The sequence below is a fragment of the Podarcis bocagei genome, assembly GCF_964188305.1.
Source record: "Podarcis bocagei genome assembly, chromosome: 9".
NCBI lineage: Eukaryota > Metazoa > Chordata > Lepidosauria > Squamata > Lacertidae > Podarcis > Podarcis bocagei.
In genome coordinates, this window is record NC_138134.1 from 5,777,794 (window position 1) to 5,804,421 (window position 26,628).

The 26,628-nt window shown below is 42.1% G+C and overlaps 1 protein-coding gene across 2 annotated transcripts in view; it reads right to left on the reverse strand.

The window, feature by feature from the left end:
- Positions 1-26,628, reverse strand: part of HTT (huntingtin) — a 115,731-nt gene that overhangs the window by 65,834 nt on the left and 23,269 nt on the right. The window contains exons 10-28 of one of the 2 annotated variants that reach the window (XM_081207543.1): positions 24,755-24,802; positions 19,598-19,675; positions 18,133-18,491; positions 16,932-17,055; positions 16,642-16,757; positions 16,108-16,219; positions 14,357-14,497; positions 13,358-13,516; positions 13,164-13,261; positions 11,447-11,586; positions 11,238-11,301; positions 10,472-10,572; positions 8,960-9,106; positions 7,473-7,593; positions 7,211-7,287; positions 4,392-4,546; positions 2,835-3,037; positions 2,157-2,283; positions 401-528 (exon numbers count right to left, since the gene is read on the reverse strand). In XM_081207543.1, the coding sequence (XP_081063669.1) occupies positions 401-528; positions 2,157-2,283; positions 2,835-3,037; positions 4,392-4,546; positions 7,211-7,287; positions 7,473-7,593; positions 8,960-9,106; positions 10,472-10,572; positions 11,238-11,301; positions 11,447-11,586; positions 13,164-13,261; positions 13,358-13,516; positions 14,357-14,497; positions 16,108-16,219; positions 16,642-16,757; positions 16,932-17,055; positions 18,133-18,491; positions 19,598-19,675; positions 24,755-24,802 (2,498 nt within the window). The remainder of the gene's footprint in view (positions 1-400; positions 529-2,156; positions 2,284-2,834; positions 3,038-4,391; positions 4,547-7,210; positions 7,288-7,472; positions 7,594-8,959; positions 9,107-10,471; positions 10,573-11,237; positions 11,302-11,446; positions 11,587-13,163; positions 13,262-13,357; positions 13,517-14,356; positions 14,498-16,107; positions 16,220-16,641; positions 16,758-16,931; positions 17,056-18,132; positions 18,492-19,597; positions 19,676-24,754; positions 24,803-26,628) is intronic. The other variant, XM_081207544.1, reaches the window with a different exon arrangement.

Sequence of the window (26,628 nt, forward strand, 5' to 3'; positions counted from 1 at the left end):
ACTTTATCTGCTTAATTTTGTTGTATTTGTCTATTTTAAAGAAATAGAAACAAAGCTAGAAAAGTAAGAAAGGTGACATCCACACGGATGGAGGAGCTTCAGAATCTGGAAAACCATGGTCCTGAAAGCTAAGCAGGAAAAGGTTTGGAAATAAGGCTGTGCTTCATTTAATTTTGTGGATTAAATTTAATATGCTTCATTTAGGTATTCTGTATGTTGTTTTTATGCAGCAAGTGGGCTTAAGAAATGAAACAAAAAATGCTTCTCTTATGCTTGCTCCTAAGCTATGACTTGGAACCCTAAGAAAATATAATTTACAATATGAATTAACTCAGTAACATCAGAGCATGCAGACACACTATGTTTGGAAGATAGATTTAAGTGCAGGAGGAGATAGTACCTTATAGTTAGCATGGGTAGCTTTCAAAACATCATACAGCTTGAGATATGAAGGGAAGTGATAGAAGTTACCCAGTGTGGACGATTTGCTTGTTGGAACAGGACCCGAAGCATCAGTTTGCCTGGGAGCTTGTTAATGAAAAAAATATATATTTCTATTAGTGATAAACTCTTAGAACTGACCTCCAGAGATGACGGCGATTCTCTGTGTAATCACTTTGTGGATTAAATATATATGCACTTCAAATAGCTAAAGGGCTGTCCCATGGAAGATGGAGCAAGCTGATTTCCTCCTGATCTGGAGAGCAGGACTGCAACAAATTACTTCAATTTACAATAAAGGAGATTCTGACTGAGCCTTCTGACAGTAAGAGCTGTTTGTGGAACAGACTCCCTCAGCAGGTGGTGGACTCTGGAGGCTTCTAAGCAGAGGTTGGGTGGCCATCAGCCATGGATGCCTTAGTGGAGATTCCGGCATTGCAGGGGGTTGGACTAGATGACATTTGGGGTCCCTTCCAACTTTACAATTCTATGATTCTAAGTGGGACTTGCATGCTCTTCACAGGACTGTTTGGGGGGGGGATTCCGTTCTTTAGTTCCCCCCTTAGTTGCACTTCTGCAAACCACAGGGTTCTTTCAAGTACAGATGGGGCCATTTTGGCTGTATTTGGCCCAGCCGTTGGAGAACTGAAATGATCATTACCCAACCCAGTTAACCTGTCCTTATCCCACAGAAATCTGAAACTGCTATGGGCATGTAGTATTATTATGAATCTGTGATCAATTTTATTTTGCCTTTTCCCTATGCTTCTGTTTTTAAAGTATAGTGGTGCCTCGCAAGATGAAAATAATCCGTTCCGCGAGTCTCTTCGTCTAGCGTTTTTTTCGTCTTGCGAAGCAACCCTATTAGCGGCTTAGCGCTATTAGCGGTTTAGCGGCTTAGCGGCTAAAAGGCTATTAGCGGCTTAGAAAAAGGGGGGGGAATCGGAACACTCGCAAGACGTTTTCGTCTTACGAAGCAAGCCCATAGGGAAATTCGTCTTGCGAAGCAGCTCAAAAACAGAAAACCCTTTCGTCTAGCGGGTTTTCCGTCTTGCGAGGCATTCGTCTTGCGGGGCACCACTGTATTATTAATTAAATCTGCATACTGCCCTTCAACCAAAGAAAACCATGGCAGTTCACAACAGAAAAATAAAAATGAGAAAACAAAATACGTAATAAAATAAAAACAAAAAAATAACTTCCCTCTCACAGTAAGCATATTCTGTGCAAATGCAGACATCAAGCAGGGAGAGGTCCAACATGGTGTGAGCAGGGGTCTGTTTGTGTAAGGGGCTTTTCCTTCCTCTCTTTTGCACTCTGCAGACCCTTCTACACTCACCAAATTTCCACAGGGGGTGGGGACTCCACAAGGCTGATCACTTACTTCATAAGTTTTTTTTTAAAAAAGAAGCGATGGTTTAATGTGACTTGCAAACCTGGCCTTTGTGTTTAACCATCTTAGAGCTGCTATGAGAAACCTAAGAAACGAGCCAGCCTCATGTGTGCCCATTATTCTGACTATAAAACAATTACAAGATTAGAAAGAAACAGCTTTGCCAGAAAACTCAACAAAAAGATACACAGTTTCCAAATATTGTACTATATAAGCAGAAATAGGACAGTGCGGGGGGGGGGGGGAGGAGAAACTGAATTGGAAAATACAAAAATTTTAATTGGCTATTCTATGTGTAGCTTGACAGACTCATCCTACCTACCTGGGCTGTTTTCACTACTCTTTTTAGGGCTCATTGGTACAGATGTCTGCTCAACAACATCTTTCTCTTTTCCCTTGCGCCGAATTGGACTCAGAGAAGGAGGATTTGTTAGAGATGGTAAAGTTGCCTTTAAAAAAGTAGGGGGGAAAATCAACTATGTTCCCAAAGAGCGCCATGAACATTAACAAAATGCTACAGAAAAAGAAGGAACATGCCAATCTGTAATCTTCTTAGCATTAACCATTTTAGCATATAAATGGCATAAACTGCAAATCATTACATTTCAGATAAGCGTTTAAAAAACTTTAGAGCCTAATTCTATCAAATTCTTTTATAAAGAACAGATGAAACTCTTTCTGCATCTAACTGAACTATTTATTTTAATTATGAAAAAACCATAAATAGTAGTGTTTAACTGAGACAATAGTAGTGTAATACCTTTAACTGAGAGCAACTACAATGCCATAAACAGTGACATCTGCTTCTCTGATGGGACTTTTCCTTACTCTCTCCCCACTCCCAGCCCTCCAAATTTGGCTCTGGATGGCCGAGTGACAACACTGGAGTTTATTTAATTGCACTACTTTGTGACATTTCAGTTATTCCTAACGAAATGGGGAAAGCATATACTACTATTGCTGCTTCAGTATTTAGCAATATCACTAAAAAAAGCCATACCTTTATTGTTGAACCAGGAACAACATCATCCATTACATGAGCACAAATATTAACGACCTTCAGTAAATGGGAAAAAATTTGCTCTACCAAAACGACAAGAGTTCTGTCTGCTAGAGCTGGCCAAGGCTCCTCCTGTTTAGCACCACCAGCGTTAGTGTCCTCTTCAGTAGTCCAGGGGGTTTTCAAAGATTTTGAAGCACTAGCTGAAATCGCAACAAGCAGCAAATTCCTTAAGTTAATTATATATTAAAGAAGTCTTGAATATGTATTAGGTAAATGTCCCTTACCAGAATTCACTCTATCTATCTATCTATCTATCTATCTATCTATCTATCTATCATCACACATAGGGTGTGTGTATGTGTATAAAACACATGGTTGATAAATGAGTAAGCCTTCCTCTTCTTAGGGGAAGGACTGTAGCTCAGTGGTAGAACACATATCTTGCATGCAGAAAGTTCTACGTTCAGTCACCAGATCTCCAGGTACAGAAGGGAGACATCCTGACAGTAAACCCTGGAGAGCTGCTGCCAGTCAGTGTAGACAATACTGAGTAAAATGGACCAATTGTCTGACTCAGTATAAGGCAGCTTCAAATCACAGATGAGTTAGATCTTATTATGTACCCCACTTGGCGTTTTAAGCAACAGCACACACAGGCCGGTGGGCACAAGAAGTGGGGTGGGAGCTAGGAACAAGGTATAAATAGTGGCATCTTCACATTTTAATATAGCTATTTTTCCCTACCAATGATCAATGAAATTAGGGCAGTGTCACCCAGAGCACCTTACTCCCCAACGACCTCCACTGAAGCATATGTTGTAAAATGCAGGATGTTATCTGAATGCTTTATTTATTGAAGAAAGAAAATTAAAATATATGTGTTAAAAAAAACTTTTAATTGTGCTTGGAAATGGACCTGTAACTAGTATAAAAAAGGACTCCTGACAGTTAAGTCCAGTTGCGAACGACTCTGGGGTTGCGGCGCTCATCTCACTTTACTGGCTGAGGGAGCTGATGGTTGTCCGCAGACAGTTTTTCCAGGTCATGTGGCCAGAATGACTAAGCCGCTTCTGGTGAAACCAGAGCAGCACACGGAAACGCCGTTTACCTTCATGCCGGAGCGGTACCTATTTATCTACTTGTGCTTTGACATGCTTTTGAACTGCTGGGTTGGCAGGAGCAGGGACCGAGTAACGGGAGCTCACTGTTCTCGCTGTTCTTCACCCCATTGCGGGGATTCAAACTGCCGACCTTCTGATAGGCAAGCCCTAGGCTCAGTAGTTTAGACCACAGTGCCACCTGTGTAACTAGTATATTCACTGCAAAAATTGAATGTTTTCTATATCTGGTCTCAGGTTATAATCACACTACTGTATTCTGCCAAACATTAGTTTCTGAACAGTCTTCAAGGCAGTTTCATACACGAAACATTGCGACAGCCCAAAGAAGATGCTACCAGTGCATGGAAAAGGAAAGAATGAGAAGAGAGAACCTGAGTGACAGCAGTAAGCTGTTGATTAAGATTAAATCATCATTGCTGAACTTGCTTCCTACCTGCAAGCAGATTTCCAGCCAGTATTAAAGCATCTTGGTGTGCAGAAAGATCTAGTGGGAACCAAGCGGATGAAAGCAGGGACAGAACCAAACCAGCCATTCCAATAGTGCTACTCTTTTGAGAGTCTTCGGTAGTAGAACCCAGCAGAGTAAAACTGGAAGTTGAATTAAGAACAGTCAGTTTCCACAAAAGGCAATATACACTATAATGCATAATAAAATATAATATACAAAAGTTAGCACAAAAATGCAAATAAAATGTCGCTGCCTCACACCCTGGAATTTTATCAAAAGTTTCCATAGTGGTCTGTAGTGTTCCCTGGCCTGAAGCAATGCAACTACGGGTGCAACACAAGTTAGCTTGTGTAAAATTATGAAGTGAACCTTCTAGCAACCTTATTCTTTAGAATTTGGGGAACTGAACAAAGGCTAAAGATGGAAATACACATCTGCAACTAAGTCCAAGAAGTCCAATGGGGCCTGGTAGATAGCATGAAGTTCCAACCAGGTTATGCTCCTATCTCTGTGTAGTTCCTTAGGCCTTCATCTGGGGCTTCCAGGCAAGATCAACTGCTTATTCTGAAAAGCTGGCATCAATCATTGAATAAACTGACTATCTTCCAAGGTTCCCACAGCAGCTTGTTCCAGAGGGATCCAACACATGCACACACACAGGACTAGACTGTATCTGGAATTGCTATTCTAGTTTGCTGTCTGAGAGAGAGAGGCAAGAAGCAAACCTAGCATCTAGATCAAGGGAAGTAATAGTGCCACTGTATTCTGCTCTGGTTAGACCTCACCTGGAGTACTGTGTCCAGTTCTGGGCACCACAATTCAAGAAGGACACTGACAAACTGGAACGTGTCCAGAGGAGGGCAACCAAAATGGTCAAAGGCCTGGAAATGATGCCTTATGAGGAACGGCTAAGGGAACTGGGCATGTTTAGCCTGGAGAAGAGGAGGTTAAGGGGTGATATGATAGCCATGTTCAAATATATAAAAGGATGTCACACAGAGGAGGGAGAAAGGTTGTTTTCTGCTGCTCCAGAGAAGCGGACACGGAGCAATGGATCCAAACTACAAGAAAGAAGATTCCACCTAAACATTAGGAAGAACTTCCTGACAGTAAGAGCTGTTCGACAGTGGAATTTGCTGCCAAGGAGTGTGGTGGAGTCTCCTTCTTTGGGGGTCTTTAAGCAGAGGCTTGACAACCGTATGTCAGGAGTGCTCTGATGGTGTTTCCTGCTTGGCAGGGGGTTGGACTCAATGGCCCTTGTGGTCTCTTCCAACTCTATGATTCTATGATTCTATGAAACCCCCACTCCTTCATCAGCCTACCTGGGACTGACTACAATTTGACGCATCCACATAAGAGTGTGGACCTGAAAGAGGGGAGACAACCACAAAAGGAGGGAGGGAGGGAGGGAAGGAATGTGGCTGTCGATATATCTGTATGCCAATCTAGAAGGCCCATTCATGGTAAATTATCAACATTCTTGTCTCTGATTGGCACGGGATACATCCTCACGATGTGAGGTGCTGAAGCTAAGGTGATCTTTGGGAAGATGTGAAAAATAGAAAGCATCTGTCTTAAACTGATGTGAGCACATTCTATAAAACCAAGGAAAATGTTTGAAGTGTGAAGGTCATCTGACAAAAAGTTGTGAACAGGACAACTGAAGTTGTCCTCTTAAGTGTGCAGGAATCTGTAACAGGGTGGATAGATGCTGAGCCTCATAGGTGAGAGCAATACATGCCTTTATCCTCCTAGCAACGGTGAAGGAAGAGCCCCCCCCCCTTGCCCAAGGTCACAAGGGGAACGGAAATAAAAAAGGAGTTAATGAAAAGTAAGGACGCAGTCCTACTCTGGTATTTTTTAAGGACCCTCGTACACTCTGGCCTCTGCCAGTCCTTTTACAAAAGGGTACTGAGTTTTGGGGCAAAAAGCAAGCAATATCTCTTAAATTGTTGGATAATTCTTTATAACACTGTTATTAATTAGCCTAGAAACCAGCAGTAAAGCTTATCACTGAAGTTTTGTTGTTGACAACAAAGAAAAACAAAAGTATTTACTATCAAATATTGGTAGCTTAAAAGCAATCTTCACTCTTGGATATCTAAATTTTGACTTTGACACTTTAAAACATGGCACAGAAATTTAAGATGATGCAAACTTCTATTGGTGAAGTATTCATGGCAGAGAAAGGATCCACCATCAGCAAGTATAATCTCCATAAGGAAACAGGCACAGAGAAAGATACAGACTAGGGATGGGGAACTTGTTCCCCTCTGGGTATTGTTGGACTACAACTCCCATAGTGACTGGGGCAGACATGAGTTCGAGACCAACATCTGGAGGGAGGGACACAGGCTCCCCATTCTTTGCACAGACATCAGTTATCTACTAAGAATTTTTTAAAGATCCCAACAAAAAATTAAAATTAACATTTCTGATCCGCTCTCTCTAGCAGGTTTTCATGCCTTTGATGAGAGCAGTAAGGAACTAAGTATCACACAAAAAGTAAGCTGTATAAAAAGTTAACTTCTGAAAAGAAAATTATTCCACCTTATACTCGAATACCACATATTCCTCTTCACTGGAAAAAGTTTTTGTTTCTCACACCTTTATACTTATTAAGTTAAACCATCTTTTAAAATTATCTGACTTTCTAGACCTCGATATGACAGCCTATCACGCTAATTTTGAAATTTCATTTTCATTAGGGTTCAATGGCAAATAAGCTAATAAGACCGTATGACGGTCCTCTGTTTTTGTAAACATGAACTCTAGAGGCTTGTGTAGAGGAGGAAGAAACATACCTGCAGTGCCATCCTCCGCTCCAGGTGCAGACTGGAAATGATGCGGACAGAAGACACAAAGCTTCACAACAACCAAACTAAAATACCAAAACAGAAAATACATTTCTATCAATAACATGGGGAAATATGAAGCATGAAGCAGCATTCCCACCCTTAGCCTCCATTATGGATGCTTGAGATATCAATGCTTTGTACACAGAAGATGTAAAAATCATCTGAATATATTTAGAAACCCAGCTGGTAAACTTCCAGACAAACTCACTGTTAGAGATCTTGTTGATGATGTTGTCAAGGCATGGGAAACTGCAGAAATAACTCTAGAAAGGTTATTTTCCATTGTGACATCTGTTGGACTTGGTAGTATATTATATCCTCTGTATGTTCTAAAACAAAAGCAATAAATAAATAGGCGTTACTTTTTCCTTTAAAAGTTGAATAGTACCTTGTTGAATGAGGGAGGAATCGAATATAATTTGTGATCTTCACCGTCCCATGTGAGATCTGCCTGATGTATATTCACAGAGTTGTTGGATTTTAATGACTGATTTTTCTATACAGTATTTTTAGCAGTTCTTGTTTTTATCTGCAAGCTGCCACGAATCCCGTTAGGGAAAAAGGTGGGGTATAAATAAATAACATCCTGCTCTCTCACAGATCACACACACAAACCTATATACCCCCCACACCTCCCTCTTTCTCTGTTCAAGTGCATCTCTCTCAAACAGACACACACAGAGAGTCCTAGCATTCCCCTTGCCGCCAAAATATCCCAAAAATATTTTTATAATATTTTTCAAACCACGGGCACCAGGTTGGCAATCCCTTTCTCAAATATACTCAAAGGGTAAAAATACAAACCAAAAATTAATGCCAGCTTGCTCAATGAGAGAATGGTTAACCCAAGTCTTGGAAATTGAAGAAATTGATATATTAATGGATATTGCATGTAGGAGAAATGGATTAACTGTTTCAGTTTTGTTAACAGCTAGACATGCATCTTCTATTTATTATTGAGATACACAGTGTAACATCATGGTAAAGGTAAAGGTAAAGGGACCCCTGACCATTAGGTCCAGTTGTGACCGACTCTGGGGTTGCAGTGCTCATCTTGCTTTACTGGCCGAGGGAGCCGGTGTACAGCTTCCAGGTCATGTGGCCAGCGTGACTAAGCCGCTTCTGGCGAACCAGAGCAGTGCACAGAAACGCCATTTACCTTCCCGCCGGAGCGGTACCTATTTATCTACTTGCACTTTGACATGCTTTCCAACTGCTGGGTTGGCAGGAGCAAGGACCAAACAACAGGAGCTCACCCCGTCGAGGGGATTCGAACCACGACCTTCTGATCGGCAAGTCCTAGGCTCTGTGGTTTAACCCACAGCGCCACCCGCGTCCCAGTAACATCATGGTATCGGAATGTAATTTGTTTCTGTAATTTTATTTTGGAAATTAAAAGTTTAAAAACAACACCAAAAAAAACGCACACACACACAAAAACAACAACACCTTCAAGCCTTAAGATGCAGTGTAAAACAAGTCCTTATTCCTGCAAATTTACCATGAACAACCTGCTTGCATCAATGAGACACTATTGCACAAATATCCTCGATCAAAAGCAGGAGAAGCTGCTATTGAGGGAGAAGTGAAAACTGTTTTGAATGCTGTAAAGAAATGGGGTCCAGCTGGTTATGCAGGAATTTGACTCAACATAGTTTTCTTGCCAAGCAATGAGAGGATAAAGCGTAACTCTACCTGGTGATAGTGCTTACTGCAAAATGAGAAGCAGGCTGAGTTTCATGCATTAGCAGCTTTAGATAGACGCTACTCTGGTCCCTTGCCACAGCTACTACTGGATCAGCTTGCCCTTGGTCACAGCTATAGAACAGCTTTGGAACCAGCCTGAAACAAAGAGAACAGAAGGCCTCAATGAGGGTCAACTATGGAAAAATAGCGAAATTTAGATTATATGCAAGCTTCCTCGTCTTCAAGATCAAAGTGTGATATTCTTTTAAAGCAACAGGCAAACACTACCTGTAAGCCTTAATAGGCTGACTAACATGAAGAATCTTAAAAGCTTCAGATTTTACTCGACATTACAAAACTTATTATGGCCAACATTTTTAATTCATTAAGGTATTTGGGTTATATGGACAAATCATATTCAAACATCTACTAATAAATGCACTGACGGAACATACAATATATTTTATAGAAAAAGCTGCTTAGATTAGTAGATCTATTAGTAAACTTCCACATCTGAGCTCCAACACAATCTCTCTAGCACAGAGGCTCTTCCTAATAGCCATGGCACTATCATTTCCTAGAATGTGAAATCACCAAAGAAATGAGGTGGTGATATGGAGTCAGAGGCCACTGAAAGTGAGCCGCAATTGTGAAGCCTCAGGTAAGATCTTCCTCCATTTATCTTTAAATCTGATCAATAAACTGGCGAGTGGCAAAATGAGCTGCAGCGTGCAAAAAAATGAGCATGTTTAGCGACCCTGTAGGAGAGCAGTATACAGGGACGCTCTGCAAGAAAGTAAACTAAATAAACTAAAAACAAGAAGAACTAAGGTTGCTAAGGCAAACAAATGGGTGGGGAGGGACAAAATATTTTTTAGGAATATATGCATATATATATATACACACACACACACACACACACACACACACACTTGTAAGACTCAAAGACATGGGATAAGTTGCTAAAACTAAGGAAAACTAGGGGAAATAAAGCAACGATAAAATGAGATCAAAAACTGAAAATTTATCTGAAGAAGCAGGAGAGCCAGGAGAAACAACTTGTTGAGTCAGGCAGGAGAAAAAACTGAGGAGGAAGTGCCTTGCTCCTGCCTGAGGTCATGTGAGAGGAAATGCCCAAGTCCCTGTTCCCAGCACCCCTTGAAATAAACTGAGTGGTTTTCATGGGCTAATGGAGTTCAAATATGGTTCTACCCCAAGTCAAAGAAATCCACTTTTCAGTCCTCACAAAGGACTTGCAGTCTCTCTTTCCAAGACAAGGACTGCCAAACTATGTCCTGCAGCATCAAAATTCAGGAAACAGTCTTGCAGTCTGCCAAACCCAACAGAATAGTGCTATGTATCAATACTCTCTACTCTGGCAATTCCTTTACTGCATGCAAGTATCACACATAATATGAATGCTAAGTTAATCCCCAATGACTGCATCAGAAAATTGCAAACCGAATGTTTTTAAAAGGCATATCAAGCTAATTTATTGTAATTATTTAAGTTAACCAATACCTTATTAAAGCTGCAGCAGCAACGTGCCTCACTCTAGGGTCTTCATCTCCAAGCAGAGAAATGACTACATCATTGAGCATGCGTTCCTGAAGTTTTAAAAGCTATAGGAATTGGACAACAAATACATGTACGTTACAACTATTAGCAACAGTTTATTAACTACAACTTCCACATTGAAAAAGGTAAGAAAACTGATGGCATGGTAACTAGAGATCACAATGTGTCAAACAATGAAGACACAAATTCTAATTTCATCTTCAAAGGTATCTCATTCATAGATAACCTTTTACATGAAGGATACATTGGAAATCCTATGCAAAAATGTAAGAGCCTCTTTTTAGTGCTGGCTCACCAATGAGGTGGGGTGAAGCACCTGCCTCAGGCAGTGGAAGAGCAAGTGGTGGAACCCCACCCCACTGCTGCAGTGACCCCCTCTGGCCAGCAAGATGGAGGCATTCTGGTGCATGGCACTGCCATTTGTCTTCCTTGCCCTGGGGCCGAGAAGATGAGTGGCAATGCCTTCCACAATGCCCCAGCTCTGGCAGAGTTCAGTGAAAAAAGAAGCATTCTGATAGCAGTGGAAGCACAAGGCGAGTCAGCAGCAGATCTCCGTTTCGCCACAGGTGGTGAAATGGGACAGGCTGCCCCTGTCTCTTTTTCGTATGCATTAAAATCCATCTGCTTCAACATGGAATTAAATAGCTACTTTCTGTTAAGTAAACCCGACAACCATAAAAGTGAAGAGTTTAATAGAACAATTACTCACTCCGGTATAATGATGTGCACCTCTGTGCAGGTGGTTAGCCCCTCCTTCCAAAAAACTGATTAGCCTTAAATGAAAGATAGGGAAATATAGTACAAGAGATTGTTAAAAGCTGAGCAAAGCAAAGCCTTAAGGAGTAACAACTATAACTTAATTTTTAAAAGAAAAAATGTAATTAAAGCTGGGAACAAAATTCTGAAATAAGAACTTACCGAAAATCTATCTCAGCAAGGGTTTCCAGTAGCTCAGTCCTAACCAGCCAATAGGAACTATGCCTCAGTGTAAGGAGGTCAACCATTAATTTTAAACCTAATGCACTATAGTTGCTACTGCACAAACTCATGATGCAATGCTAAGGAGGAAAACAAAAAATTAATTGTTTTAAATAGTATAATTAGTACATAGTAGTACATAGCTTTAAAACTTTATAAAAGCTTACAATCTTAGTATTTGCATAGTATTTTTGAACTGGACAATCTGCCTATTATGATAAATCTATCAATACAGCAACATCTAAATAAATAAAAGTTAAGTAATTATTACATTGAATAGGAAAACAAAGCAAGCCTCCCACAGCAAAAAAATAATAAAAATCACTAGTGCACTAAAGCAATCAAGCAGATGAGCCATCAGAATCTGAAGGACTGTTGCACAGAAGAGGGCAAAGACTTTGCTGACCAAGAGGGCAGGATTAGATCTAAAGGCCTTAAATCAGGCATAGGCAAACTCCGGCCCTCCAGATGTTTTGGGACTACAACTCCCATCATCCCTAGCTAACAGGACCAGTGGTCAGGGATTATGGAAATTGTAGTCCCAAACATCTGGAGGGCCAGAGTTTGCCTATGAATGTCTTAAATTATAGGAAGGTTAAATGTTGCTGACAATTAGAAGAAACATATTGACAGTAAGAGCAGTAGGACAGCAGGGGGCCCGTTGACCCCACAGGGACACACAACAAGGAAGCAAAGGTACACAAACAGAAGGCGTGGAGAAAAGAAGAAAAGCTCAAGCTCCTGGAATATTATATTGGAGGAGGATTGGGGGACGGGGAGTGGGGAGGAAAAGCAGGGAAGGGGCACTGCTTGGCTCTAGCAGTTTATATGCTCTGCAACACCACAGGAGCACACCATAGGAGCCTTATACAGTGGTACCCCGCAAGACGAACGCCTCGGAAGACGAAAAACTCGCTAGACGAAGGAGTTTTCGTTTTCTTAGCCGCTTCGCAAGATGCATTTCCCTATGGGCTTGCTTCCCAAAACGAAGCTTGCCCCGCAAGCTCCGGGGATAGCAGGGAAGCGCAGCGCGTCTTCCCCGCTGTCCCCGGACCTCTTTTGAAGCAAGGGGCGGCGGGGAGAAGATCGCTTCTCCCCGTTGCCAGCCCCGCAATCTCCGGGGACAGAGGGGAAGGCGCGCGCGCCTTCCCCTGTCTCCCCGGACCCCTTTTGAACCAAGGGGCGGCAACGGGGAGAAGCGATTCTCCCCGCTGCCCCTTCCCTTGCTTTAAAACAGGTCCGGGGACAGAGGGGAAGGCGTGCGGCGCTTCCCCTCTGTCCCTGGACGGTCTCCATAGGAACGCATTGATCGATTTTCAATGCATTCCTATGGGAAACTGTGCTTCGCAAGACGAAAAACTCGCAAGAAGAAAAAACTTGCGGAACGAATTAATTTCGTCTTGCGAGGCACCACTGTACCATGTGAGAGTATTTGACAATGGAATCCTGCATCACCCCACAGAACCATGAGTTGATCAGCAGTCCAAGGTGCAAAGGGTCTATCAATTTGTGCTGCAGAAAGTGGTTGTGGAAAAAAGCATCTTTGTTTACTGCTGGCTGCTTCATAACTGTATTTGTGAATGCCTGCCTCTGCAACAAGACCATAGAGATGTGCTCTTCTTTTCAAATCTTATATTTTAGAGAGATTTCTGCTTACCCGTACAGCTGTACAAGCCAGTTTGCATGTGACAGAGGACTCATCTTTCAGAGTCCTTTGCAATAAGGGTATACAGTCTACTATTGAAAAGCTGTTTCCTGGGAATAAGAAAAAACAAAGACAATGAATGAATGAAACTATTGAAAGCATTTTATTGTATAAATTCTGATTCTACAAATTAACCTGGTTATTACCTGTTGAAGCTCTTATGTTTGCTAGCCAATTTTCCACATCAAAGCGAGATTTACTGAGAATGGAATAAACGATTGTTCCACATAAAATGGCAGTTGCTCCTCTAATCTGGGGATCGCCATGATCAATATAATTCACAATATCCTTTATATACTGTTCTTCTAGAAAAATAAATTAGGTACAGATAATAAAGAACTCTGTCTTGGTTTATAGGCTTTCTGTTTCTTGCCATTTTCCACAGTGCTGAAATAAGCTTTTAGACTTTTCTAAAGGAAGGCTCAAATTATATATCAGATATAAAATCCATGAAAACAATAAATCAAAGGAATGGATAATAAAGACAAAGGAGAAAATGCTCTTTAGTCTTAGACTTCCATTTTTTTGTTACAGGTAAATATGTCTGTAGTTGATTATATTTTTTAATTAACAGAATCAAAACTTAGATCTCCAGCTTTGAAATTCCACTGACTTTGGCAAAACGTCAAACACCTAGGATGTGTACAGTACTTCCAAACAATTTATAAAGTTGGAACTAAGCATGAAGCAACAATTCTCCAACATTATCTGGGAACAGCCAAAGTTACATGAAAGTAAGAAGAGAATTCCCATGTTGCCACCGCAAAAAGCATATCCCAGTTTCCTAACCTTTACTGGAAGTGCCAAGGGGCTGTCAAGATAGTCATTGTGATTTATAGCCAAACAGGAATTGCTGTTATTCCTCAAAGTATGACATAGTTCTTAGTTTACACATGAGGAAGGAATTCTTTCAATATGTCTTTCTGGGTGCTGAAGCAGAGTGGCTTCTTTAATTTCTTGATTTCATGTTTCTTTATTCATTCCTTCCCTGTCAGCAGGTACGGTAATAAGGGCAATGCTCCAACTATGGACAGATGACTATTTCACTACAGACAAGATATCTGATAAATTTCAAAATAGTCAGAAATAAAAACGTTTTATTTTTTCACAAGAATACAAACAAGACAATATGAAATTCAACATACCACACTCTTCTTTGGTGGCTTCAAAAGGCATTTTATAGAGTTTGCTGAAGAAAGCTTCAGGATGGAGTGCGACAGCTGCTCCTACACAACTCACTGCTAAGGCTTTTACGCTGACTCTCACATCTTTATCAGGAACCAGTGCTAAAGAAAAGATAATTGTACCTGACTATACATTTAATGAAATAAAATTCATTTAATTGCATAACACAAAACAAAACACCCACACTTTCAGTTTGTAATAGTTTCACCTGGATACTGCAGTAACGAGAAGCCATTATACAAAGTATAGGAAGTAATATTTAAAATATTATGAAGTCAAGCTATGTAGTTAAATAGGGAAAAGTAACAAAAAAGTAGACTGTTGGAATTGGAAATGGACAGAAAACACTAATTCCACTCCAGAAAACGTTGTCTTAAAAGAGAAAGGTTTTTAGGGCATTCTACTGCTATTTCCTGTATCCTGGAGGAATCTGTCCAGTTCTTGATCACCTGGTGAACTTCAGCCCTCACCAGATCTTTCCTAAAACCTCGGTGTATCTGAATATACCCCATCACATCATCAGCAAACGCCACATTCTATGGTCCTTAGTAATGGATACAGCTTATACACAGTGGAACGTCTCCCTGTTTGTTGAACTAAATCCCACTGTGCCAGCTACAGCCTCTGCCAAAGTCTGTTGGACCCACAGTGCACCTGTTATATTATAGCATAGCTTTAAGACATCAGCAGAAAGCCAGTATAGTGGTGCATGGCCTATTGAACCTGCCACAGATTTCTGTCTGCTCCCCAATTCACTAAACAACATTCCCAGTTGTAATATCAAAATCATGACCATATTCCAGCTGTGACAGAATTTTGCACCAACCATAGTTGAAACAATTTTTTAATGCAAAGGTTATTGGTGTTTCAGTTCCCTATAATTTAGAAGGAAAAGGAAAACACCAGCAAAGGCTCAGAGCCCGGGGAGTGGAGGTGGTAAAACAATGAGAGGTTACAGGGAGAAGAGGGAGAAGATATGGAGGAGGTGGGGTCAGAAAGAAGTCCAGAATCAGAGGCAGAAGCTGAAGGAGTGGAGGAGGGAGACTAAGAAGAAGAGATGAATCAGAGTTGTGAAGAGTCACGGGTGCCTCTCCCTCTTGCTGAAACAATCTCCTCTTCCTCCTTATCTCCCAGAACCAGAAAGGGGATGAAAAGAGTGGAGGAGTGATTGACTGTGTGTCGACACAGTCTCTGGTTGCTCAGAAAAAACCCTAGAGAGGAGGCGACTTAGGCAGCAGTGGGGAGGCAGGGACCTTCAGTCTCAGCAACTGCTTCATGAGCGCCAGACCCTCCAGGAAAGAGTGGGTGAGCTCATTAAGTCTGACACTCCACCAAGTCTGTGCAGGCTGTGTTTTAGCTAATAAAGTGTTAACACCAACTTGCACGGCTCCTGACAATAAGCTAGGAATTATACATATCAGCAGTGAGAAAGCTTTAAATCATTCTAAATCGCACTCCTGTTTCATATATTTATAATTAATAAAAGGGAACCAAAGTCTCTCAAACTGTTCTTGACTTTGCCTTCTTTCATATGGCTTCAGCAAGTTGGAATCATAGCAACAAACCATGCTTTATGAAGCCTAAATTATGTTTTCAAACAAATCATTCATTTCAGTTCTTTGCTAATCAGAATTTTAGCCAATCAGGTATTGACCATATTAAGTGAGAGAAGCAGGAAGAGGTGGTTTCTATTGGTATTTATACTACTTACCACCTTTCTCCCCTGTAAGAAGAAAAGAGGCAGCCAGGAGACGGACACAGTGAACTAGCGGAGCAGCATCTCCATCCGTATAACAACCAATATCTCCTTTAATTCTGGAGAGCTGTTAAAAACAAGCAAAATTATATATTGGTAATAAATATATAGGTGCTTTGTAACAAAGGTAACAAATATAATGGCCCTTCGCTCCTTGCTCTATCCTGTTACTGCAACACTATCTGGAGTTAAGCTACGGTTTGGCTTAGCATTACTTCCAAAGCTGGGCTTGCAGTTTGTCTTGCTTCAGACAAACTATGAGCTGTAGCCAAGGTTTTTTCTTGGCTTACTGCTTGTGCACTTGCCCAGAGGAGATGAACGATGAGCTCAGGTTCAAAAGCAGCACTAAACCAAGCCAGGGCTTAGCTCTGAGAAGTATTATATGGACAGGCCCTAAGAAAGATCATATTCTCCTGCCATTCACCGACATATTCCATTATAAACGGCTTTCAGATACACTTAACCCTTGAATGTGAACAACCGTCTTACCTTATTTTCATAATCATTGGGGTCCAGTTCTTCTTTTGATGTAAATTTGTCCATACTGCTGTTGGAAGGCTGTCTGCTATGACCCATGGTCTTTAATAAATGGGGTTGCTGAAGGGCTTAAAAAAAGAAAGCAATGAAAGTGATGGTTGACTTACACCTCAAACAATAAATATGAATATGTAGGATCTATGATTAGAAGTAAAAAAAAAAATGCCCTAAGAGAGCTTCATTCTAAATGAGACAGTTCAGTAAATATTTTCTCACAGACTTTCTCCTTATAATGAACATACCAACACAAGAATTTCTGAAAGCCTCAGCTGACTCATCCTGGAGGACATTTGCAGTTTCATCTTCCTCATCTTGCAGCTGTCCAATCTGCATTCCAGAATACTGGCTTTCAGTTCCCTCAAGAATCTAAAATGTAAAAGTGTAAAAACAGTTTAACAGTGCAGTTAATCCCAACTTAGAAATCTGTCTGTCACACATATTCTTTTATAGTTCCATACCATCTCACAAAATCCTCAGGCTGTCATTTCTAGCTATAGCCCTGGAAATGTTCCCCTTGAAGCTTGAAGATGGTCCAGAATGTGATGACCAGGCAGTTAAGCGGGATAGCTAGGTGGAATCATGTGACACTGATCTTCAAAGTTATGCACTGATTGCTTGCGAACTACAAGCCCCAAATCAAGATGTAGGTACTGACAAAACAAAGCTCTGAACAGTTTAGGATCCAAGTACTTAAAGGACTGCCACTCCCAATATCTATTGGTCCATGTTCTGAGACTAGCCCTCTTTCCCATAACAACAAAAAATTAAAGCAGCACTTGGATCCTAGATCTAGGGCATGCCTGGGTATGGTAACAGAAGACACACATTTAACCCTGTTTGTGTGCAAAGGGATTTTAAGTGCACACATATATCCCCAGTCCTGAAAAGCAGCCACAAATACTTTCTACTGAGGCAGTCAGGCTGAAAAAGGTTGTCCCTGTCTGCTTTAATTTAAACGGGTGGCAGAATCAGAAAGAAGGGGCTTCTCCTGTCCTTTCCCCTCCCCATCACTGCCAGAATACCTTGTAGGGCGATAATATTCTTTGTTGTTGTTGTTGCTGCTGCTGCTGTTATTGTTGTTGTTTAGTCAATTAGTCATGTCCGACTCTCCGTGACCCCGCTCATCGACTAAACAACAACAACAATATTCTTAGTTCTGCAAGGTATAAGATGTATAGTTAGTCTGCTCAGTGTTTGGAACTAGACTGACTCACTGCCCAATTTGGTTGTCTAGAAGGGTTATAGTTATGTAATGTAAAAATAAAGCAGCAGCCGAAGTGCTAAAATGACATCAAACCACCTCATGTTTAAAGAAACAGCAACCTTTAACGTGCTACTGGATAAGAGGCAGGAATGTCTGAACCTTTACTTTTTGCCAAAAAACTAAGGGATGCAATGAATCAGATTTCCCAGTAACCACTTGGAATCCCACTGAGGACTCACCATTTCAGAACTGTCAGAGGGGGTGATAGCTGAATCAGGGCCTTCTGTAGTTGTCTGAGAGCTGTCACTAATGGGAGAGGAGGCCCGAGTGCCATCATTCAAGTCTACCAGAAGGTCTGACTGGACAGCACTGATTTGGCTGGAGCTTCCGCTAAGAACGTCCTCATCAGCATCTCCTTTGTTAGCTGAAGTCAAATCACAACTTGTCAGATCTGACTCTGTCTGCAGTGTGTGCTGAGAACGTGGTTGCTCAGTTATGATGTCATAGCTTGAGGAATCAGCTCCTGAACTTGCAGGCGCAGCTGTCGACAAAGCTGATGAAGCAGCTACTTCACTAGTTAAGTCACTCTTCATAGTAGCTAAAAAAAAGGTAAGAGAAACCCACAAAGATCCAGGAACCCATTAAAAAGGTAAGAGAAACCCATAAAGATCCAGAAACACCTAAAAGCACCTACAAAATAAAAGAAGTAAGCTAAATGTCTTAACAGTCGCTTGCTAATATGCATATATCCCTATCTAATTTTTATATCCTGCCTTTCTTTAGTCATGGAACCTAGGTCAGTATATTAGTGGGTTCCACGTGGTCACCCAAACTAAGCACTGAGTAGTGGCTTGGATTCAGCCTTTATATAATATCTTGACATATTTCACAATTGTTTTGTTCCACATAATATCATACTAGAAATCACCCAAGATATTAACATAAACAAAATACTGTTCTCTGGAACTCATGGAGTTTTCCAACGAACAGGCTATAGCCTTATGACCACAGGGACATTCACACATGTGATGGGATGATTAGCTGCTTGTGCGTAAAATCGTGGTCCCTCAGACTTTGTGCAACTCCACAAACCTCTGTGTGTGACAGAGCTCCTCAAACATGTCTGCCCTAGTCACTTGTAGATTCCGACAGTGGTTGTTTTCGGAAGCGCTTCCAGCATAGAAGCTCCTTAACGGAAACGCGTCTTCTGGACTCACGACGTGGCAGCTTCCGGCGAAGAATGGGTCTCCCTATGGGAGCTTCTGACACCTCCCCGCTGTTCTCGCTGAACGTGTCCCTGAGCCCTCCCTCTTCCCTGCTAGTTCCTGCTTTAGCTGCTGCGTCTCTCTCCGCATTCATGAGACCTTCCTCCAGAGACCCATCTCTCCCCCTGCTGGTCCCTGCTTTCGCTGCTGACTCCCTCCCAGCCTCCGTGAGCCCTTCCACCACCTGTTCCTCCGATGGCAGTTCCCTGACAACACACATCACAGAAGCACAGATGTCTTTTCCTGTCTGATCTTCAACAGCAAAATTTCTATAAGTACAGTTTTTAGGTTAATTCATTTAAAACATTTTATCACTACGTGCAGCCTTCTAGCTATAGGGCAATGTTTTCATGACTTACAAAAAAACTATAATGGGTGGAGTTGAACAGATTACAGAGATGTTAACAACAAACATGAGAAGAAGAAGAAGAAGATCTACCTGCGAAACCGGCGCTGCTGCCTTCAGGTCTTGTTTCAGTGTCATCTTCCAAACCTTCTTCTCCTAGAAGTACTTTAGCTGATAACCAAGGCAATAATTTGTTTAGATTTTTTGCTTCTTGTAAAACTCTGCACACAACAATTCAATTATCTGCTTGCGAATTATTTACTGTAATAGTATTTGTAATGTAATGTTTAAAATAGATGTACTGTGAGGAACTAAAACAACATTAATAGAAAGAAAATACAATAACTAGCACCCCAAAAGATACTTAGAAATGGACCAGAAATGGATAGTGAGATAGTGGATAGTTCATATATTTAAAATATAAAGAGAACGAAAATATAAAGAGAAACAATGGTAGCATTTAAATAGCTGCTTTTTTTTAGTTCCTGTATAAAAATCTAGATCAGTGTCCCAGTCCAGAGAACTGCAAGCACTTCCTTTTGCCCTTCCAAACAGATGTTGTCTAGAGATGCTTGGACTGGAGGAAGCGGCAGGCAGAAACTCTGACATGTCAGCAGTGGGCAGGCATCATTTGTGTTTCTATGGGTGAGGAAAAGCATCATGTTCACTTTGAAGAATAAAGTGGTTGGAATGCCACATGTGTTGACAATAATATGAAGAATCCACAGCAACAATAGGTATCTGCCTATTTAAAGGCAATGTGAGACTTACTAAAGGGCAATATATTTTTGTCTTCTGAGGAATTATCTCTGTCCAGAGAATCATTATTTATTAGACCTTCAAAGGTTCCACCAAAGGCTGCTTTTCTAATTTAAAAGGTAAGTCTGAAACACAGGTATGTGGAATTTCCTCCATGCAACTGAGCAGGCTGAAAACTCTGTTCTTGCTTCACCAACCCAGTACCAGGTTTCATGCGACTGCAGCCCATTTCATTTGCCCCGTCACTTTGGGAAATGAAGGTGGCCAATGCAGCTGGAGCCGGTTTGTGTGGTGTTCCCCTGCAGCACAGAACACCAGTAACATACCGTATTTTTTGCTCTATAAGACGCACATTTTCCCCTCCAAAATTAAGGGGAAATGTGTGTGCGTCTTATGGAGCAAATGCAGGCTCCTTGGCTTCAGCGATAGCAATGCGAAGCCTCCGAAGTGCAGTGGGAGCGCTCCCGCCGCGCTCTGGAGACTTCGCGTTGCTTTCGCTGAAGCCTGGAGAGCGAGAGGGGTCGTGCACACCAACCCCTCTCGCTCTCCAGGCTTCAAGGATAGCTGCCTGAAGGCTCCAGAGCGCAGCGGGAGTTTCTGCTGCGCTCCAGAGGCTTCGGGCTCCTTTCGCTGAAGGGTAGGTGCCCCTTCAGCTAAGCGGGAGGAGAAATGGAAGGGGCTCCCTTTCTCCTGCCGCTTCGCTGAAGGGGCGCTGCGCAGAGAGGGGGAGATATTTTTTCCTTGTTCTCCCCCTCTAAAACAAGGTGCGTCCTATGGTCAGGTGCGTCCCATAGAGCGAAAAATATGGTGCTTTTTTAAAAGAGAAGCAAATGGCCGTTTTCCCCACGACACTACCTGGTAAGGTGGGAGGAAGAAGAGTAAAGCAATCAGGGTGGCAGAGAAATAGAGAGAAAGGAATGATGTTGGACAGAATTTAAGTGGTTATCAGCTGTAATGATTAAGATAATTGGGGGGGGAGAAAGAAAGGTGTAAAATTAAGTGAAAATTAAGGGCGAGGATTTGCTGAATGAATAATTTGAATTGGAATACAAAAAGGGGAGGTCTGAGGAGGTCTGAGAAGCAAGTTAAAAGAAAATAAGTGAATGAAATTATATGTGTTTTTATTTTTGTATTTTTGTATTTTGCTTTTTTTGTAAAATCTCTGAAAAGTTAATAAATATATATTTTTTTAAAAAAAGAGAAATAGAGAGAAAGAGGCATGGGAGACGAGCTAGAACTCTATGAAACCCCAAAGGCCAAGAGCCAAGAAGAATTCCTTCATCGGGAAGGTTCCTTCTAGAACCTAGCCTACAGGAGGAACGAAGTCAATGCAAAGAACATTAGAGGAGACTGCTGGATCAGGCCAAAGGCCAACTAGATGCCTATGGAAACCCAAGAGCTGGATCTGATCACACCAGCACTCTCCCCACTTCTGAGTCCCAGTAACTAGCATTCAGAGGCATACTGCCTCCAGCAGCAGACAGACCCATCACAGGCAGGTAGCTCCTGAGTCAGCTCAAGTCACAGCTGCTATTGGAAGCCACTTTTCAGGATGCAGACTGCAGTGCAATCAATATACAGTATTCCAGATTTATTTTACTTTTCCATCCATCTAAGGAGGCACAAGAACTCTAAATCAATGCCTGGATGTAACAACGGATTGGATTTAGCTTAACAAAACCAGACATAAGGTTGGTGAGTAGGACAGCAAATCCAGGATTAGATGTTTAGCCTCTTTTGAAGAAAATAGTGCTCCTCTTGAAGGAGCAGGTTTAAACTGAAGTGCTGCTGGATCTGGTTTTGCTCCTAGGTAATCAGATTACAGACCTGGCCAGGAGTGCAACTGCACTGCTTTAGCTAGTGTGCCAGCTACTAACTTTCCTGGTAAAGGTAGACCTAGCCATTATCACATGTGACTCTGTCTAGGCTCAACCTAGACTACTGCAGTATGCTGTAATGTAGAGGTAAAGGACCCCTGAACAGTTAAGTCCAGTGAAAGGTGACTATGGGGTGTGGCGCTCATCTCGCTTTTCAGGTCGAGGGAGTCGGCATTTGTCCACGGGTCTTGTGGCTAGCATGATTAAACCGCTTCTGGTGCAATGGGACACCGTGATGGAAGTCAGAGCACACAGAAACACTGTTTACCTTTCTGGCGCAGTGGTACCTATTTTTCTACTTGCACTGGCATGCTTTTGAACTGTTGGCAGAAGCTGGGACAGAGCAATGGGAGCTCACCCCGTTGTGCGGATTCGAACCGCCGACTTTCCAATTGGCAAGCCCAAGAGGCTCAGTGGTTTAGACCACAGCGCCACCTGTGTCCCTTTATGCTGTAATGTAAGCCTCTATGGCTTAGCAAGTTTCTGCATAACTTTTTTTTAAACAAATGCCTTCAGCCATCAGTGGTTCTGGCAGAAATCCAGGATTGTAAATAATGTCCTCTGCTGCAGAACAGATGTTACTGGCATAACATGGGATTGAGCTAATACAGATTCCTACAAAATAGTGACACCACTTCATATACTGAAGTGTTTCTAATGGACAAGATTAAGATCCAGCTGATGGACACAAAGAGCATGAAGAGCAGGTGTGGGGGACTTCAGGCCCACAAGCCATTCCTCTCTGTGTGGCCCTCAAAACTCTTCCCAGGTCATACCCTTCACGGGCCCTGCTTCAGGGCAAAGGCCCTGTGTTCTTCAAGGCCCTTGTCCTTGAATTCTAATCACTCTTGCTGGACTGGGTGGAAGACGGAGAGGAATGACTGTAGAAGCTAGCCTACTGTACAAAGGTAAAATGTGCATTAATTTCTTCACCTACTTTTATCTGTAGCTCCACCCCACTGGAATGTGGCTTTTAGAAAGCCGACCAGAAAGGAATGTAGCCCTCAGGATGGAAAATGCTACCAAGTCCCAATATAAACCAACACAATATACTACTGAAACACTAATGTTGTTTTCTGCTGCTCCAGAGAAGCGGACACAGAGCAATGGATCCAAACTACAAGAAAGAAGATTCCACCTAAACATTAGGAAGAACTTCCTGACAGTAAGAGCTGTTCGACAGTGGAATTTGCTGCCAAGGAGTGTGGTGGAGTCTCCTACTTTGGAGGTCTTTAAGCAGAGGCTTGACAACCATATGTCAGGAGTGCTCTGATGGTGTTTCCTGCTTGGCAGGGGGTTGGACTCGATGGCCCTTGTGGTCTCTTCCAACTCTATGATTCTATGATTCTATGATTCTAATGCAAGTTATAATATGCAGCAAGCAGTGCCTCTCCAATTGACCTAGGCCAATCTTAAGGGGGGAAATGTTGCTGGCCTTAATAACAGAACTGGGCATAGTTTAGTGCTTTGTGGACAAGCATGAGTGAACTGCCAGGCTAAGGCACAACCTCCCTCTCTTCTTCTTCAGCCACAGGAGCTTTGTGGAATCTAGGCTTGGCATTATGTAAAAACTTAGAATTTAAACAAACTGGCTTTATAAACACATGGTTTGAAGGTGGTTTATTTTGAAGCTGGTCAGAGTTGGTTTTAAGCAAGGACTCCTGGTTGGTATGCAATGCTAACTAATCTCAGTAGTACCTCCCTCCCAGATGCATGCAATTAGGAGAAGAGGGACCTGGGCAGGGCAGAGAGCATGTGAGTCTAGCAGCTCAATTGGGCTCCACACAGCATTAAACCATGTCAAGATCTAAAAAAGAGAAGTAATCAATTCACATAAACTTGTCTCATTTCAATCCAGATAAGCTAATCTAAAGGTAAAACTGCAGGTCTAAAGTTAAAATTCTAATTTGGGTTGGATTCATAGAACTCTGCTTATGTGATGTGGCTTTCATAGCTCCACCATTCCAAACCCACTGTAGTCTTTTGCACACACACCCCCAGAAGTCTCTCTTGAAGGTCAAAATACTTTTTGGGTGGTATGTGATGGGGCACCAGAGGCTACAGTGGGGTGGGGAAATTATGAGACCACAGCAGGACTGCCTTGTGCAATCAGAAGTACTTTGTCACTCATTCAAGTCATTCCTAGATCCAAGCCATCATTATATAGACTGTGATAGCAAAGAATACATATTATATATGAAGAGGCATTTAATATGTGCAATACATAAGCATGCATTACACAAATACCATAGAAGTTGAAAACATAATGAACAAAGCAAATTTAAAAGTAAGTTATAAAAAAAGTTTTGACTTTTATTCAAAGCAAGCTATAGTAGTCAAAATAAACAGTCATAGACAAATCAAGCATTTAGCCAAAGCCATATGCAATTTTGAGAATAGCAAAAAGCAAGGAATGGCTATAAGAAATAAAATACCAACTGTATATGCCAAAAGAAAGAAAATGATAATAATGTGTTGAATTCTCTTAGTGACAGGTATGTAATTAAAGAAGAGCCAAACAAGATATGTTAATGGAAACCAATATTTACCAAGTCAAAGAAATGAAAAGGGTAGAAAATGTAAAGTCAGAGACTGTGATTTCATATATAATCACCTTTTTGTTTTCTGGGGAAAACAGGGCTGCATGAAGACCCCCCTCCAGCTGCAAAATTACAGAAAGTAACAAATCAAAGCATAGATAAGAGTGATTATCAAGAAGGAATTTCAATAGCCTCTGAGAAATGAGGTATCAGAAGATTTGTTGTTAGCCACCATTAAAAATAATGCTATAAAGTATTTCCTTCTTCTAACAATCAGCAGCAAACTTTACTACTGGATATTGGTTAAGTTTCTCATAAAGTGTGAACAAATAAGGGTCATCTTTAAATGTTACAATCAGAAATGAACATTTTTATAAAATCTAAGCAGTGAAAGGAGAAATAAAGGCCAAGAAAACTGGAACTCATCATTTATTCCAACTGAATGTAGCTTCAGTACAAGGATTGGCTACAAACACTTAACAAAAAGAGACTTCTACGGCAACTTGAAGGGCAATAGGTTTATAATGCCATAACTTCTAGTAGTCTCTAAGGTACCACAGGAATCTTTGTAGAGTAACTAACATGGTTCTCTGGAATTCCACACTTAAATGCATCCAGAAAGGAACGCAGGACACTTACCATGAAGATTCCTTCTGGCATGGTGTGATGGAGACATCCAGCAATGTGGGTTGTCTCCTCCTACTGCCCAGGAAAAGGCAGAGAGCATGTTACCTAGAACTTTTGCTTTTAGGTCTTGTCTGACTCTTCCCCAGTTCAGTCCCATGGCCAACTGTGAGACAGAGCAAAACTGAGGAGACATAAGAGCCAACAACAAAAAAGGCCAGGCAACAAGGGGGAGTAAAAGGAAGGAAAGACTGGACTCCCGTTAGGCAAGAGGGAGACCCAACATTAGCTGCAAAAAGCTGGGGTGAGGGGCTTAGCCTTCTGACTGCCTCATGCTGGTATCAGCTAATGCTTAGCCCATAGTGCAGCTTGGAGGCCTCTAGAAGGAATCCTCGTATTAAGTGTCCAGTGTTCCTTTCTAGGTTTAGTGTGCAGGAGGCATCCAATAACGCAGGCTATGTAAAAGCTAACCTGCAAATGGATTAGAAGGGCCAATTCTAGGAAACAGTGAATACCTCAGGGTTCTGTCCTCTCCCCCATGCTTTTTAACATCTATATGAAGCCGCTGGGAGAGATCATCAGGAGGTTTGGGCTGGGTGTTCATCAGTATGCGGATGACACCCAGCTCTACCTCTCTTTTAAATCAGAACCAGTGAAGGCGGTGAAGGTCCTGTGTGAGTGTCTGGAGGCGGTTGGAGGATGGATGGCGGCTAACAGATTGAGGTTGAATCCTGACAAGACAGAAGTACTGTTTTTGGGGGACAGGAGGCGGGCAGGTGTGGAGGATTCCCTGGTCCTGAATGGGGTAACTGTGCCCCTGAAGGACCAGGTGCGCAGCCTGGGAGTCATTTTGGACTCACAGCTGTCCATGGAGGCACAGGTCAAATCTGTGTCCAGGGCAGCTGTTTACCAGCTCCATCTGGTACGTAGGCTGAGACCCTATCTGCCTGCGGACTGTCTCGCCAGAGTGGTGCATGCTCTGGTTATCTCCCGCTTGGACTACTGCAATGCGCTCTACGTGGGGCTACCTTTGAAGGTGACGCGGAAACTACAACTAATCCAGAATGCGGCAGCTAGACTGGTGACTGGGAGCGGCTGCCGAGACCATATAACACCAGTCTTGAAAGACCTGCATTGGCTCCCAGTACGTTTCCGAGCACAATTCAAAGTGTTGGTGCTGACCTTTAAAGCCCTAAACGGCCTCGGTCCAGTATACCTGAAGGAGCGTCTCCACCCCCATCATTCTGCCCGGACGCTGAGGTCTAGCGCCGAGGGCCTTCTGGCGGTTCCCTCATTGCGAGAAGCAAAGCTACAGGGAACCAGG